Source organism: Pagrus pagrus, assembly GCF_965226575.1.
Source record: "Pagrus pagrus genome assembly, chromosome: 12".
Taxonomy (NCBI): Eukaryota; Metazoa; Chordata; class Actinopteri; order Spariformes; family Sparidae; genus Pagrus; species Pagrus pagrus.
Genome location: NC_140196.1, coordinates 5,734,656 through 5,751,101, shown reverse-complemented (window position 1 = coordinate 5,751,101; position 16,446 = coordinate 5,734,656). Strand labels below are relative to the sequence as shown.

General features: G+C 41.9%; 2 protein-coding genes across 2 annotated transcripts; both read right to left on the bottom strand.

The window, feature by feature from the left end:
- Window positions 1-643: 643 nt before the first annotated feature.
- rbp1.1 (retinol binding protein 1, cellular, tandem duplicate 1) lies at window positions 644-4,502 on the bottom strand. The gene is made up of 4 exons (XM_084368764.1): window positions 4,355-4,502; window positions 3,833-4,011; window positions 3,031-3,132; window positions 644-1,321 (listed from the first exon to the last, which is right to left on the bottom strand). The coding sequence occupies exons 1-4, from the start codon at window positions 4,425-4,427 to the stop codon at window positions 1,271-1,273; spliced, it is 405 nt and encodes a 134-aa protein (XP_084224890.1). The 5' UTR covers window positions 4,428-4,502; the 3' UTR covers window positions 644-1,270.
- A 1,957-nt stretch (window positions 4,503-6,459) lies between these two features.
- nmnat3 (nicotinamide nucleotide adenylyltransferase 3) lies at window positions 6,460-15,474 on the bottom strand. The gene is made up of 5 exons (XM_084368581.1): window positions 15,397-15,474; window positions 13,269-13,414; window positions 11,391-11,574; window positions 9,547-9,632; window positions 6,460-7,225 (listed from the first exon to the last, which is right to left on the bottom strand). The coding sequence occupies exons 2-5, from the start codon at window positions 13,378-13,380 to the stop codon at window positions 6,810-6,812; spliced, it is 798 nt and encodes a 265-aa protein (XP_084224707.1). The 5' UTR covers window positions 13,381-13,414; window positions 15,397-15,474; the 3' UTR covers window positions 6,460-6,809.
- Window positions 15,475-16,446: the final 972 nt, after the last annotated feature.

Sequence of the window (16,446 nt, the reverse complement as noted above, 5' to 3'; positions counted from 1 at the left end):
AGAATAAATGCAAATGCAGAATTTAGTCTGGCGCCAGACTCTGTTTCGACCCCTCCCTGGGAGCATAATTTTTTTTAACCGGCCAAAGCAGGAGCAAGGAGAGATCAATAACTACCCCCTGGGGAGCCATAAATAAACAGAGTCTGCAGGTGGATGCTGGGCGTGGAGGCGGGGTGTGCATGCACAAGGAGCAGCAGGATACAGAACCTCAGTGAGAACAGCGGCAGCAGCAGCAGCAGCAAAGAATGAGCAAGTGAGTTGGACAGCTTATATAGACTGCCCAATTGGTAATGGCACGGCACAAAGTGAGCTGACAGATGAGCTGATTCAGAGCACAGCGTGACTCGAGTTGTCTGGCTGAAGCTCCGCAGGCTTCACTTCAGTCAATGAAATTCTCCAGCCGAGGCCCCTTTAGATTGGCCGAACTTGTCTGGAGAGGCATTTTCAGACAGAGGGAGCCTCTAACACCTGATCTGTTGGCCTGTGGAAACTTCAGTAAATAACAACCAATCATGTCACTTGTTTGTCTGGTGTGTGACTGACCTGCCAAAAACAAACCATTTAATCTTCCCAAAAAAGTCAACAAAACAAAACGAGGAAAATGACCACTCAGACAAAAGACAAATGACATTATTGAGCACTGTTTACTTTATTGATTGATTCATTTTACTATCACTGGCGTGATCTCAAAGGAACTGGGAGAGATAAATACACACATCATATCTGATATCCATTCTGGAGACTAAGCAGTGGCAAAGCCCTCAATCATGCTCATAGCTTCATCTTCTACCACCCTCAGCCATCATTCAGAGAACTACAACAGGATTAACCCTTTCAATTTGCTTATTACTGTTCTCTCTTCCCCACTGGTCATTTCAGTGTCATCAATCTGGCTAACTCAGATCAGCTACACCTACAGTAGCAGTATGCATGAACCTGTTAATCAAAAGAGCACCCACCCTGAGACAGATATACAGTAATGCATCACGTGATGGTACGTGATGCACAGGCTGACCTCACTGGAATGACTTGTGTAGTAATATGAATTGGCTTTGGCAGAGAATGGCTTTGATGGTATATTTTGTCAAATGTGACAAAAATAGCATTTTTAACAGAAAGAACAGGTGAAAGTTTGGTATGGACCTATGATGAGATGCATGCATGGACCAAAAGGGAAGTTAGATGGTACGTCGGAGGCGTGTGATGTGTATGGTGTGTCTCTGTGAGCCAGTGTCAGCCGGGGGCACCGTCTGGTTCCACGAGCGCCATCTTAGGTCTTCTTGAAGACCTGCTGGCAAACGACTCCTGCAGCTCTCAGCTCCTGCAGAGGACAAAGGACAGGTGAAAGTTGTTAAACTGACCAAAACAGACTGAGAACTTTTGTATTGTATTGCTACATTTTTATTGGATCATTGTCTGTCTTCGTTTTTCTGTTTGTTTTTTGTTGTTGTTACTTTTATCCCTAAATCGTACAATTACAGGGGGAAAGAAGCTGGTCTGACTTAGCAACAGTAACTATGGGTGAGGATGGGTCAATTGTTAGTAAAGGATGTAAGGAGGCATTTGACTAACTAAGTACATTTACTCAAGTACTGTACTTAAGTACAATTTTAAGGTACTTGTACTTTACCTTAGTATTTCCATTTTTAGGCTACTTTATACTTCCACTCCACTACATTTTGGAGGCATATATTGTACTTTCTACTTCACTATATTTATTTGATGTTGTTTGATGTTTAGTAACTAGTAACAAGGCAATCAGATACAATAATTGGTTGACCCATAGTGTCCACAGTACACATAAAAATAAAAACAACTTCTAGCCTACTTATACTTACGATACTTTAGCAAATTTATTCCCAGAAAATTACTTTTGAAGCTCAAGTACATTTAGTATCAGATACTTTAAGAGTTTTATCCAAGTAGTATTTGTTTGGGTGCGTTTGATTTTATTAGGGTACTTTTTACAACACAGACTATTTTTAGTAATTAAGTATTTGTGTCCAATCAGAACTCACGCACATTTTGACTCATGAAAACACACACAATAAAATCTGTTGTTAGGCAAATTATATCACTGGTATGTGCAATTTAAAATAAAGAATATTCCCGTTCACTCTTTTATTTCTTTCTCCACAACCATCTGTCGACCCCTGGAAATCAGCTGGCAGCCCTCAGCTTGAGAACCAGCTTGTTCTGAAGGACAGCAGTAGTTTTCTGCCAGCAGAGGTCACTGTTGCTGTAATTGAAACCCTCCTCCAGCTCTTGGGACCTTCCGACTAATAACTAATTTCATGGCTGCTGATTGAAAACATCTGTTGGCATCACTTAAACCAAATAATTTGGCAGATTATTTTTTGCTTAGCTTTGATTTGCAGTAATCAGAGAGAGGGAAATCTGATAATGCTGAGCTAATGAAAATGGTAATGCGCTAGTCATTACTTTAAAGTCTTTTCAGATGTTAATGCTTTCATTACAGGCCACACTGGGCCGCACTATGAATATCACAGAGGAGATGTTGAAAAGAAAAAAAAGTTAATGAAGTCCTTCTACAGACATTAGATTGGAAAAGTCGAGATAGTAACACGACAGAAGCTGATGTTCATACGCGCCGGATCACTGGGAGACGAGATGAATGAGAATCTTTTCATTTCAAAATAAATACAAAAGTTTAATTTCTACTTTTTTTTCCTTGTATCAATCTTCCTGTTTGATCTGGAGGGAACAGTTGAGAATCCAAATATATATCTGTCTTCTTTTCCCTGAAGACAGACCTTTTCTTTATGCAGGAATACTATGATTGATTTGGCAAAACATGAGCTCCATCCACACACTTTTCATTTAATGTTTTCATGCACCTCACACAGCACACATGTAATCTCACTGCTGCCGGGGCTGGTGGGCTGATTCACGAGCCACACGTAAAAATATATGCACTGCACATACAGCGCTGAGAGGCATTTGGGTTTTGGATTAAAGTTTCCAAATTGCCCGCATTAATATTCATGGCAGGAGCTGCTGTTTTCTCACCAGATGAAGCTCATCTCCGTCCACCCAGTGGGTCCAGCCTCTGCCTTCGATCTCTCCCTTCTGCACACACACCAGCTTGTCTCCCTCCCAGGTGATGGTGGTCTGTGTGAGGTCACAGGTCAGTGAGGAAATGTGATTATAATACAGGGGTTAATTAAAAATGTAACCATGTGGATGCAAGTTTCCTCTCATGGATACATATGTGAAAACATAAATGCTGAGCAAGAGGCTCTAATGTCTCTTGAAAATAATTATCCTGATAAAGATCTGCACATACAGGCAGCGGCACGTGGCTCTTTTCTCTCAGCCACCCTCCAAACAGCTTATAGCTTATCTATAATCAGCATACAAAAAAGGTTTTTCAAGAGGGACCACAGATAATCTTTGATCCTATTTAGTATGGGCCGACTCAATCTGATTAAAAAAGCGCAAGTCTTGACTCTCGCCTCTCTCAAGTTCTCCTTCTGCAGTATCTGATATCGGTCTTCATTACATCAGCTCATTGGCAAGAGTGTGAGATGTGTGAGGAAAGTTTTGTGAGAGAGTAGAAAGTTTCTTTTTTTTAATAAAATGGCCAAATGTCGCTACACCATATGCTCATTATAATCTGGAGGGGTGCCACCAAGAAAAGTTAGTTATACACCTGCAGGTTTTAAACCAATGGGAGATGTGTTAACGCCACAGGTGCCCTCACCTGCAGCTGCAATTTCACTGAAGCGACTAAGTGACAAGTTTCTCAAGAGTTTAAAAAACGAATGCATCGTATTTATTCCCTTCTGAATACATTTGTGGGAATACTCGCCATGCATTTCCTGTCATCCACTCCGGACAGATCCTCCTCGAACTCTTTGCCCACATGGAAGTCCATGTTGTAGTTTTTGAAGGTGCTGAGGGTTTTGATGACGATGTGGTCCCCGTCGTGCGAGATGTCCTTGTCCGGCTTCAACAAGGTGGCGATTTTCCTGATGGCAACGTTAACATCTGCAACAGGTCCACAAGGAAGGCGAGAAATAAGTGAGACAGAGGAGAGAAGGACGAGGAGATGCAGGTCGTTTTAGTGCATGTATACACATTCAGACAGATGCATGTATGTATGTACAGATTCTTTAAAAGCAGTCTGTCTGATTGCAACTATCGTTATTACACTACTGGAATTGCAAGTATCACAACAAATTTGCATGTCTTGCATTATTGTACTGATACAATGTGAGATATAAAACAAAATATCAGATGGCTGCAGTCTTGCTCTACTACAGTTGAAATATGAGGATTTTTAGGAATAGTAGAGGCCAGTCATCCGTACCACCAGCTGAACTCTACTCACCAAGGGCCTTCAGGTACTCCTCGAAGTTATCGCTGGAAATCATTTTCCAATATCCGTTCAAATCGACAGGCATCTTGACTGTTTCTCTGCTGCTTTCCTTACTTCCAGTGATCGAGGAGGTCCGCTGTGGATGGCTACTTGTGGCTGAGTGCAGAACCTGCTTTCAAAAAGCCTCCATTTGAACCAAACTCGCTTTAATCCGATTATCTGCCAGGTTTCATTTTTTTTCATTGGAAGGCATTTGCACCTCCCACTACCCCTCCCTCTGCTGACACCTCGTAACCCCTCAATCCTCACCACGCTCTCCCTACACATTGTATGCTGGAAACATGTGGCATGCATACATAATGTGTGATACACTTGTGTGCTTTATGTTGGAGAAATGCTTACTCCCCCTGTTTGGGATTAGGATGAACACACTTCCTTTATTAATTGACACAGGAGTCGTTACATAGAGTCCCACGTGTGGCAGATTTGGTCTGGCTCTGTTGTATAAGATGGAGCAGTTTAAATCAGTATTATAATCATGCTGCTGGGCCATCAACAATCACACTAATGGGGTGAAATGACACAAACATTGATCAGCCTGTGAATGCGGCTGAATGGAGCACGCAGTGTGGATAATGTGCAGCACACGACAAAGGCAGAATCACCTGAGCTTAAAATGATCCAACTGGAACAATTAAACGAAGCACAATAGAACTGTCACATCTTTTGTCTCGCTTAAATAACTCAATTAATTTGATAATCTCTCTTCTGGGCCAGCTGCAGCTAACCCGCTGTCTAAATCCTTCACTGACTGGAAGGCAGACAAAGACACACACACACACGGACACACACAGCATCTTTCAAAGGATGCCAGTTAGTATCACTCACAGTGGCGCTTCCAGCCATCGGCCTCAGTGAGAAAACACCTCCTGTAGCTGAGCAACTGTCAGGATTACTTTAAATCCTTTAGTGAAAAAAAAAAATGCAGGCCACAGACACTGTGTGGATGATAATGAGGAACCTGAACACATCTACAACGAACTGCCATCGGAGGACTGCTGCAGAGTAAACACCAGCTATGATTCACATTGGAGAAGAAATTAAAAACAGGCTGCAGTTCAAACTTTCACAATAAAAGCTTAAACATGGCGGCATCCCCGTTTAATTAGTATTTGCAACACTACTTTTTCTCATTACCTCCGCCAAGGAGTTTCTGCTTTCACCTTTGTCCGTTTGTTGGTCGCTACTAAAACTACTAAACGGTTTTCCACCAGACTTGGATGGAGGATGGGTCTCGACCCAGAATTGACCCCATTAACTTCTGGTGTGGTTCTTGATAAAAGTACAGATCCAGAAATTTCTTTCTCACTTTCTTTAACATGTGATATCGACATTTATTTTAATTTCTCATAGCATAATGCACGGATCTTGATGAAAATAAACTCAGGTGTATTTAGGGGGCTGGTATCTATGAGTGAGTCCTAGCATGAGTGTGAGTTGGGTCTTGGTGGAGGTATGCACTCTGCAGTGAGGTAGTTAAATAAATGTATCTTACTTTTATTGTCCGGCTAGGAACTGATCCCAGAATTAATTACTTTTACACTTTTTATTACTCTCTCTAATTTTTATGTTAGTCTAATTTCTTGCAGACAAATTTCCTTCGTTTCTTTCTGGGATCAATAAAGTTCTGTCTTATCTAAGTAGCCTACATTGGTTTTGCACGTCATAAAAAACCACACAAACACACAAAGGGTATTTTATGGGCTGATTCTCGACAGCAGGCCTACAGAATAAGTAAATAATAAAAAAACTAGAATCACAATGCTTTAAAAGCAGTTTTCAGACCTTGAAATCAGTATATTACTGTAACTCTAGTCTCCACCAGTGACAACGATGGTAAGTTGTGGCCTCGTTTTATTCCTGACAAACTCTGAGATGTTGTATTTTTCCCAAGGTAGTGAAGTGCATTGTTCAAACCCTCTTATGGTGTTTTTGCAGCTGGGAATTTTTGAGCTTATTGGAGCGAGCTCATTATTTCTAAAAGGCTTACAGCCCTGCATGGTTTACATTGTATACATTTCGACAGCAACAAGGAAGAAACAGCCAGCCGAGGAAAATACTTTAAATATACAGGTTTTATTCCAATTTATCCAACTCGGCAATGCTCTGCAATGTGTAAAACTACAAAGGATGAAAACTGTTCATTCACACTGAAACAAAGATGAGGCTCAGTATTTGCAACACTTGATGTGTATGATTAAAAAAACACTGTGGCACTGTGTAGATGCTTCCTACTGAAAACAAGTGATGCCTGGAAAACACCTTTGGTGCCAGGTGGTGTTTCTTTTGCAGGTTGTGCTGCAGAACAGTGGAAGGTAGCAGAGCTTCCAGTCCCTGAAGAGAAGCACTGATCTGTGGGTTGAATTCACACTCCCGTGTTCAGCTCACTGCTGCAGCCTTCCACCTATCAGTCATCCAGACTCTTCACAGGCTGTTGTGCCTGTTTGCTGAGTGGCCTCAGCACTGTGTCCTTGTTCCTCCTCTCACTGTCTTCAGTGTAGAGGTTGTGCTGGTGAATATAATCTATCACAGAGTCTGGGATCAAGTATTTCACGCTCTGCCCCCGTCTCAGAGCCCGGCGGACTTCGGTGGCACTCGTCTCGTTCCTCACCCACTCCCTCACCAGGAAGATGTTGTTATGGTGGCGCGAGAGCGTGTCTGAATCGTGCACGGCTCGCTCCGGCTGAAGCCCCCCTCGACTGATGCAGACGAGTCCAAAACGTCCGGCGACTTCCTCCACGTGGTCGTCCAGCCACAGGTCGGGGATCTTGAAAGTGTCGAGGAAATCAGCTCCACACAGGAGCTTCAGCTGGGGACGCGGGCCTGAGGGGAGAGGGGGAATGAGATTTCTTCTGCACTAACCAGGCTGTCTTTGAATATTTACCATAAATAGCTTAAAACAAAAAAAAAAACATGGCATGACAAATATGATATATTCACAGAGGCTTCATTTAAATAGGTTGTGGTGTCTGTTATTTTTAAGCTTCCTACAGCTGAAAGATGGTGATATGCAGGAAGGGGCCAAAGCTACAGCTCATTTTGATTCATTTTGAGTTTATGATGCTTGTTGGTGCAAAGTATGCCCCATAAAAATATCTTGCCTCACCTCAAACACCTGCATCCTTTTTTTTAATCTTCAACAAGTCACCTGTACAATTTTAATTTCACCTTTCTTGGTCACTGGTTTTCTTCAAACGATTTTACCCAGAAATAGTAATTCAGTGATCGGCCTGTTCACTAAATGACTTATATTTCAGTCCTTTTTCTCTGTTCTCTAATTCTGAGCAAACATTATGGCAAAGAGTGACATAATCCTTAAGAATTGCTGGTTGGGATAAATGGAAACAGTCCAGTGAGCGTTTGCCAACTGGCTGGTCCACAATCAAGCTTAAAATACTGGCGATCCCAGAGTGCCCACACTGTTCAGGAGCAAAATTCAATTATTATTACTATTCTGATAAGCGCTGAGAATATCCAGGAAAAAGTAAGTGGACATTTTGAGTGTGGACCTGGCAAATGAATAATCAGAACATGATGACTAAAGCTGGTTTTCCCCTTCTTCAAAGTACACAACTTAGATATTCATGCCGCTGGAGGCTAAAGCAAATCATGAAAACACCAAAAACACAAACTGAACTGCAATTTGTGCTGAGAGGACTCGAAATAGAATAACCTAAAAAGAAGCAGAACAAATGAAATAATAAATGCAGTCAATCCATAATCTCTAACGGATCTCCTGGCTCTTCCTACCCACAGTTCTACTTGTCAGCAAACTTCTCATCTTTATGCAGCGTTGTGTTAAAAAAGCAGCAGGGCTTGATTTTGATTTTCAATAAATCCCAGATAATCCAGGAAAATGTTGCTGATTACTGACTGGCTGGCTTCCAACCATCATGTTCACACACGCTGTAGTGATATATTTGAGTTTGAGTTTGTCCGTCCATTTGCACACACATCACAAGTATCCCTAATACTCTTTTTTAGCACCACTGAGCACCGTTGGGCTTCTACTTTGCACGTGTTAAGCACACACACGCACATTATGTGGGATTAATCGAATCCTTAACCCCGACACTGTTAGAGAGCTTGTTAAAGATGTGATAAGAGATACTCTGATTTTGTTTTTTAAATGAAGCACTGTATGTTTTGTACAAAGGAAGAATCCTGTTATTATGTAGATCCTCTACAGCTACATTAATGCATCTGTGAGGGCATACAAAGGCACCGATCCAGTGTACGAACTGAAACTGGTTTGATGTTACACGACTGATGGGGCTTGTTTTTGTTCTGGCAAATTAAAAAGTAGCTGTGGTTTAACTGAACAGAGTTGATCAATGATCCATACGGACCCTGAACCCCCCACCATTTCACATGAATGTGAACCACAGATTAATTGCAAAATTTAACCATTATAGTGTGAAATACAGTTTGACTGCCACTGTTCATTTTTAAGGTAATCATTCCCGAAATCTCAATGCAGAGCTGACGATAAAAGAAAAGACGGACGCATGCTGTGTTTTCCTTTGAAGCGAGATGATTTGGTTAAGGAAGAGCGACTGATTAAAAAGAAATCTCGTACACTTTGAGCTTGGACGTTTTCTGTGGTGTAACGGGGAAAGACGGCGTGCTTTTCATCATAGAAGTAGATCCTAAGATTGTGACGATCAGTGAAACTTTGACAGCATCTGCTGCCTTACAATGCTAATATGAAGATGTTCAGTAGAGAAGATGTTTAACATGTTTATTATTAAGTGTGTTAGCATGCCAATATTTGCTAATTAGCACTATATACAACATACAGCTGAGACTGATGGCAATGTCATTAGTTTTGGACAAAGTCAAACCTGCTGGTGGCTAAGAGGGATCATTAAATACACTAGAAACTAACCCTCTAGGGACCTTGAATGTCTGTAGAAAATGTCATGGCAACCCGTCAAATAGTTGTTGAGATGTGTATTTATTATTATATTTATATGAATATTAATTGTACATAGGCACCAGGGTGGTGAACCGACATTGCCGTCCCAAAAATCGAGGAATCTGCGGCTCAATGCCACAAATTAAAACCATACATAAAATACCTGAAAAAAGGTCAAAGAGTTTCTGAGCTGATCCCAGGTTCCCAACAGTAAGAGGTTCCTTACTTGAGAGGGGGATGATGTTTCTATTGGAGTCGATGTGTGTTCCCGTGCTCTGCTCATAATCCTTCAGAACACGCCCGTAGTGATACCTGAGAGAAAGACGGGCAGAGGGGTCATTTCTTCCATGTCATTAAAGGTTGTTACAGGTTGTTGTACACATGTGATATGTGTCATTACTTCATGTGTATTCTCTCATTGTTTACCCTCCTCTGTTTATGTGTGTGTGTGTGTGCAATGACAATAAATGCATTCTATTCTATTCTATTTTAAACCTAATGCCAATAAAGCCTTGTCAACCTGAGCTGAGGAGAGAAATATGCATGAGTCACCGAGGATCATGTAAAAAAGATGAATGAAAAACTTCACTGTGTTCAAGTAAAGCTTCTTAAAGGTGTTCTGGTACATGTGCATGTGTGTGTGCGTGCATGTTTGTGTGTGTGCATGTGTGTGTGTGTGTGTGAGAGGCGTGTGACGTGGCCTGCTCCGGACAACAGGCCACTTCATGCCTGATCAGCACCCTTGTTGCGCAAACGCTGCTTAGAGGGAGGAGGGTTAATTCATGAGGGGATTTACGAGAAATGCAGAGCAGGGGAGAGGGAGAGTGAATAAAATGAAAAAGTTCAATGAAGAACGTGTTAGAGAACTTTTTTTATCGAAGACTTAATGTCATACATGACATACAGCAGGTGTGTGAGGCAGATGATTAATTCCTTTGGGCCAAACTGCAGAATTTAATTTCATGTTTCAACACAGTAAACTTCTGCAATATGGTGGCGGGCCAATTACTCAGACATCTCTTATTCACATCACCTCTGCCTGCCTCTCTTAACTCATATTCATGTCCCAGTCAGCCTTTTGCGACTGCACAGTTCCCACTTGTCCAGTGAATTTAACAGCCCGTGTCCCTGATTTCCCCCTCATGAAACACCAAGACCTGACATGGGTCCAGTCTAGTCTGACAGCTCCCAATTGACCAGAAACTGTAAATTAGCCTCAAAGGGCCTGGCAACACTCCATTACATCAGTGGAAGAAGCTGGCATGCAGCAGGGCAGTCAGAGGAGGAGGACATCCTTGTGAACTCTGCCGGCGCTGTAGTACAACTAGGATGTGTCAGAAAAGAAAGAAATTGCAGGAAGAAGCTACTGCGTTAACCGATATAAACTGGGTCAAAGAAGTGCACAGCCCAAAAGATCTTCCATGACAGGACACGCTTATCATGTCAGTGAAGGACACTGCTTTGGAGAATGCAAGAGAAATCCTTATGTGTAGCCATCAGTAATTTGGGTAATCACAGCTAAGATATTGTAGTTCAACGCAGGAATAAAAATGAAGGAATGGGACACCTGTTCATGGTTCATCTGATATAACTGTGTTGGTGTTGTCATCATAATAAACAGAAGTCCACATAGTGAGTGAGGGAAGAGAGTAAGGTCATTATGATGTTCTTGAAACAACACCCACATGGCGATATAAGATTGTTCCCTGCCGATATTAAGGCCCCAACACGTCGCCCAGCTGCACAATAAATGCACTCGCACAATGTCAGGTTACACAAAGCAGTACCGCTTCTTCAATTCTCTGCACAAATTAAATTTTTGTGAGGTAAATCTTGTCTCTGAAGCATCCTTAATTCTACAGTGGAAGGACAGGGATTTACCAGCTGTATTATAAATATCTTGTGCAGCAGTGGATGTCATTAATGATGTACTGTGTCGACAGGTGACAGGCAGCACAGAAGGACCGACGGCTGATATTATCCTGCAGTTTCTCCTAATTGGACCGTGGCAACTGTCTTTTTCACATGCAGCCATTTAAACTCTGCTGTTGCTGCAAACGTGATTTATACCTCATGGTGAGCACAGTCTCTGTCCAGTCTGGCTGCTGGCTCTCCCATTCATCAACCCTGACCCAGTTGGAGCTCTGGAGCGCCAGCTTTGCCATGGCTATTCGGTGCTTAGCCAGTACCAGGCCTTGCTTTCCGTAGCCGTCACTCACTGGAGACACGATGCCACCCACCACCTGGTACTGGCCTGCAGGGAGAGAAGATTAATACAGTTTTTCTGGGTCATGACAGCCGATACAGACATGGAATATAAATCAGTATGTAATCTCTAAGAGATACTGATGTTAGTATTATTACTGCTTTGTCAGATTGCAAATTTAAGGACAAACGCTACAACTGATCTTTTAAAAACGGGGCGATGAGGGCGCTTGTTTCAAACTCCATCGTTGCTTAACGTATTATGTGTAACTGATTTGAAGGGTTTAGAAAAAGCTTTAAACAATGAGTTTGACTAAAAGTTCAAAATGTGTTGTTTTGATCGAGGGGTACAGATTCAAACTGTTTTAATTCTAGTGTTTTAAAACTTAGTTAGAAACAGACCATTCACCAAACAGCTTCTGCATTCAGCTCGCTGTGATTTCCTGATTGGCCTCCGATTAGCCACCTGACGTGTTATGAGTGAGGGGTCAAAGTGAAACTGTAAGAGCATTATTTATGTTCCAGTGCACTTATATGCTGCACTGTGCATAGATTCAAACAGCATCTTAGAGAGAGTGGACCCAGTATAACGCTTAAGGTGTAATCATGTTGTTCTGACCATGTGACCACACCAGTGGTCTTTAGCAGAGCAGCTTTGGGAATGAATGGACCTGGGTTTGTATAAGGAGACTGGACCTGCTGACACTACATGTAACACAGAACACCCAAAGGTGACTGAGCTTTGAAGATATGAACAAGGAGTGCAACTTTGATCTTTGCAGCATCAGAAAAACAAAGACTGTTTATTTGTATACAATCAATAAAATGATTACATTTTAAATAACTTCTTTTCAGATTAATTTGGGATCTCGGGGCCTTCGGAGACTTTGATAACACCAGATGAGCTGTATGGAGCCAATTTATGTTTTATTTTGTTTGCTTTGTTACGTTTAAAGTCCCCATCTACTGCAGCTGTTCTGCAGTGAAGCTCCAAACATGTTTTGTGGACTAGGACACTTCCCCTGAATTTCCATCAGCATGAGGATGAGGAGATAATGATCCAATTTCCACCTTTGGGTGAACATTTCCTTTAAGCTGCATTAATCGATATTAGGCCACTAGGAGGATAGGACTCCACAACAATCTAAAAAACAAAACCCTTCATTATTTGATTAAGTTTTTGCAGCTAACGTGCTAGCAAACAGCCTGTTTTCACATGAGGGGGACACGAAGCAACATTAGCATTCAACTGGAGTTGTGTTTAAGGCAACCTGACATATGTTAGTCTTATATTTGTTTTCCTTTGAGCTCTTGGATTCAACTAACTCCTCCGGCTTCTTCTCCAGCTAACTTTGTTTGTCGTCTGTTTGGAGCTAGATAAACAAGAGACATTAGGTTTATCAGGGCTTGTTTGCTGGAAACAGCTGCAGCCTGCTGCTGCCGCTGGAAGCAAGGTGGATGGGAAACCTCACCATAAATTTTCTAGACTGTAAAAGAAAAAAATTAGCTAGAGTTTAAAAAGCCTGTGGAGCGGCAGAGTTGGGTCATAATTCTCTATAGGTTAATCACTGTTAGCAACCCCTCTTTCTCTGAACACATATACATTTGATTAACTGTTAATAAAAAGAATTGGTGGCCATTATCGAGGAGCTTTTACAGCAGCTGCTTTGACCCTGAAGGTTAAAAGCAAAGTCAAATAAAACACACAAACGATTAGCAGACACAGTGTCTGTGAGGTCTCACCTGTGCTGTGCATGTGGTCTCTGGCCAGCTCAAAAAGCCTCATGTGCTGGTTGGTGATGGGATTAAAAGAGCCGCAGGCGAGCAAGACGAGTGGAACACGGCGGGTGGCCATCTTGGTTAACCACCTTACACCACTTTCAAAGAAGCTTGGAGGAAATCAGAAGAGGGAGTTATTAACTTTGTGAGAATGGGGATGCAAATGAGAGAAGACTGAAGGAAGCAAGCAAGCACAGGGAGTCCTCTTCTCACACATTATACAGGCTACAGTGCAGAAAGATGAATATTTTATAGATATCAAAAAGTCAGTCTGCACTTCTGAGTACATGCTGTGTTGTGCCATTTTGCAGAGGTTCCCCTCAGTTGCAACTACCCTTAACAACCAATTTGTCATTTGTTGGGAATTTGTAATATCAGACAGCCTGACAATGTATGAGTACGGCGTTCGCACAGGTGACCCCACTGAGAGGAAACCCATAGCAGAGCCATTCTCTGCCCATTCCTCATTGGGACACACAAAGCAGTTAGGAGCACCGGTGAAAATATATGTGGTGGCATTCTGCTGGAGTCAGACACTGGAGGAGGGGAACGAATGCAGCGGCATTTTGTCTTAATGCGTACATGTTTGTGTAGAGAGCCTAAAGTTCAGTTAACAGCAGCATTACTCAACATATTTGGAAAGATGGTTTATTTCCACCACCACCATCTGGAAGGTGTCCAGCCATCATCTCAGTAACTTATTTCACTTAAGTTACGTGGTTAATTGATTGACGTATATGTATATATTGATGTATATTCCTATGTGTGTACAGGTATGTATATGTATATAAGTATCTATGTATTTGTGCTTTCTTTTATTCGCCTTCTTGTTTTAACTTCTCCTAGTTTGGCTTGACTTCTAAACATTCATCCTGTCATATTATCTGACTGAGTGTCCTGCTTTTGTTCTGCCATAGCAATTTGTAAACTCTTTTTTTAAAGGTGCTCCATAAATAACGTTATTAAATATATGTACACAGAGTAATAGCAGTAGGGCTGCACAATTAATCGCAAAAATAATCAAAATCGCAATATGACTCGCAAGAGAAGACTCCAAATTGTAAGAACTGGAATTATTTTATGACGGTACAATGTGTCACAAACCAGTGTTTTAATGAAATGTAGTGCTGCAGAGATGCTCTGGCGTCTGGTTCTCCAGATGTAATAAAACATGTCTGTTTGGCAGAGACCAGGAGAAATACAATTGTGATGTAAAATGCAATCCTCCATAATAATTGCAATATCACTTTTTGACCATATCGCGCAGCCCTAAATAACAGATAATATGCTGTCTAATGTATATCATGCCTCTAAGACTATTAACTATAGTGTCAGCTTCCTGTCTGAACATCACTAAATACAGTGTTCACATAATAAAGCCCTGTCATGTTACCATAAGAGTGTATGTTTCCTCTCAATACATTCGATCATGTATTTGTTCATGGACTGTTTTGCCTTTTACCATAATTTTACAGATCCCTCCACAACTGCTTTTAATTTCCTGTCTGTGTCATTGTGTCATATTAAAGTTTTGGTTGCAGTTTGGTTTAAATTAGTGCTCCTTGCATTAAAAATACTATCCAAAGGACTGTTAAAAGGACTATTATTTCTTGTATTTCTAATGTATTTTGCATTAGGGTCATTGCTCTTCTAAAATATGGCAGACAGTGAACAAACTGTAAGATGCTCCCTGTCACTGACTTCAGACATCATGAGTAACTTCCTGTGAAGGAATCTGGATGCTGTGTAGTTCAGGCTGACAGGTGCAGGCTGTCGTCAATACATCACAGACTGTCGCCTTTCACATTACAGCTACTGTTACGAGCTCATACGAGTTAATTTTATATATATATGGTTGTTATGTTGTGATTTAAGTCGGAGGACTACAAACAAATTGCAACGACGTCCAGTCAGTCTTGACATTGAACAAGCGGCTAACGTTAATTAGCCTAACGGACCAAACCAGCTACACACAGAGCGACAAACACGAATCAGAGCGGAAGTATGAATGAAAAACAAACATTAGCACATTCAGACGGTCGTACAGCGAAACACACGTTTAAAGAGCAGCAATGACAAAGATTTGTATTACCTTCTTCTCACATTGTTGCTGTTTGGTAACTGCGTGTCACACTCTTTCCACTCCCCCGTTCTGAGGCGCTACTGCTCCATGGTTCCGCAGAGAAAAGCCGACTCAACTACGACCCCTGGTGGAGGATGGTAGGCACAGTGACGGAGCTCTCCGTGGTGCTGAAACACACTGCACAAGCAGTTTAAGTTTTTGTAATTACGCAGTGGAGGGAGGGCCAGCCTTATTATAATATCTGGGCCTAATGGTTTGTGACTTCAGATTGCAGAAGAGACTTCCTCTCCTGCAGTCTCTATGGTTGAGGACATCTTCCCAGCAGAAACCTACTGAAATCTTATTTTTTTCCCCCAAGTATTTGTTGGGCTTTATGGCTTTGTTCATAGGACAGCTTTGGAGATGACAGGAAATAGGATGAGAGAGAGGGGGTATGACACACAGCGAGGGGCCACAGGTCGGGCTCGAACCCTGGGCCTCTGCAGCGAGGACAAAGCCTCTGTGCAAGGGACATGCGCTCTGCCGACTGAGCTACTAAGGCGCCCCAAACCTACTACATTCTTCAGATGACCTTTACAGTGGTGCAGCATCAAACACCTACGCGTTCCTGGTAACCTTTCCTTCCTTTGTTGTTAGCTGCTTGTCAGATGAAAAGGAGAAGCTTTGTCGAACACTAATTGACTGTCTGTAGTGCAAGCTGCCACTGATTACAAAATGGCTGTACAAGCAAATGGTTTTTCCGATAACTCCACTTTGTCGCAGAGGGACAAGAATAACTTTGAAATAATATGAAGGTTCAGTAAGCGCCGTGGCATTTCACAGACCACTGGAAAACTGAGTAACCCTGCTCAGTGCCCAGTGTGGACAGTTAAGGGTACAAAATAGCACATGCATGCATACTGAATGCGCATGGACGAACAAGTGGCTAATTTCATGATCTGTGGGACACAGAAGGCCTTTCGTGTTTTAAGTCTAGGTTCATTATTGCAACCTTTCTGGGCTAAAAGGTGCTTTTCATCAGATAGCTTGGACTGTATCCATTAAATCCTCAACTGCCTT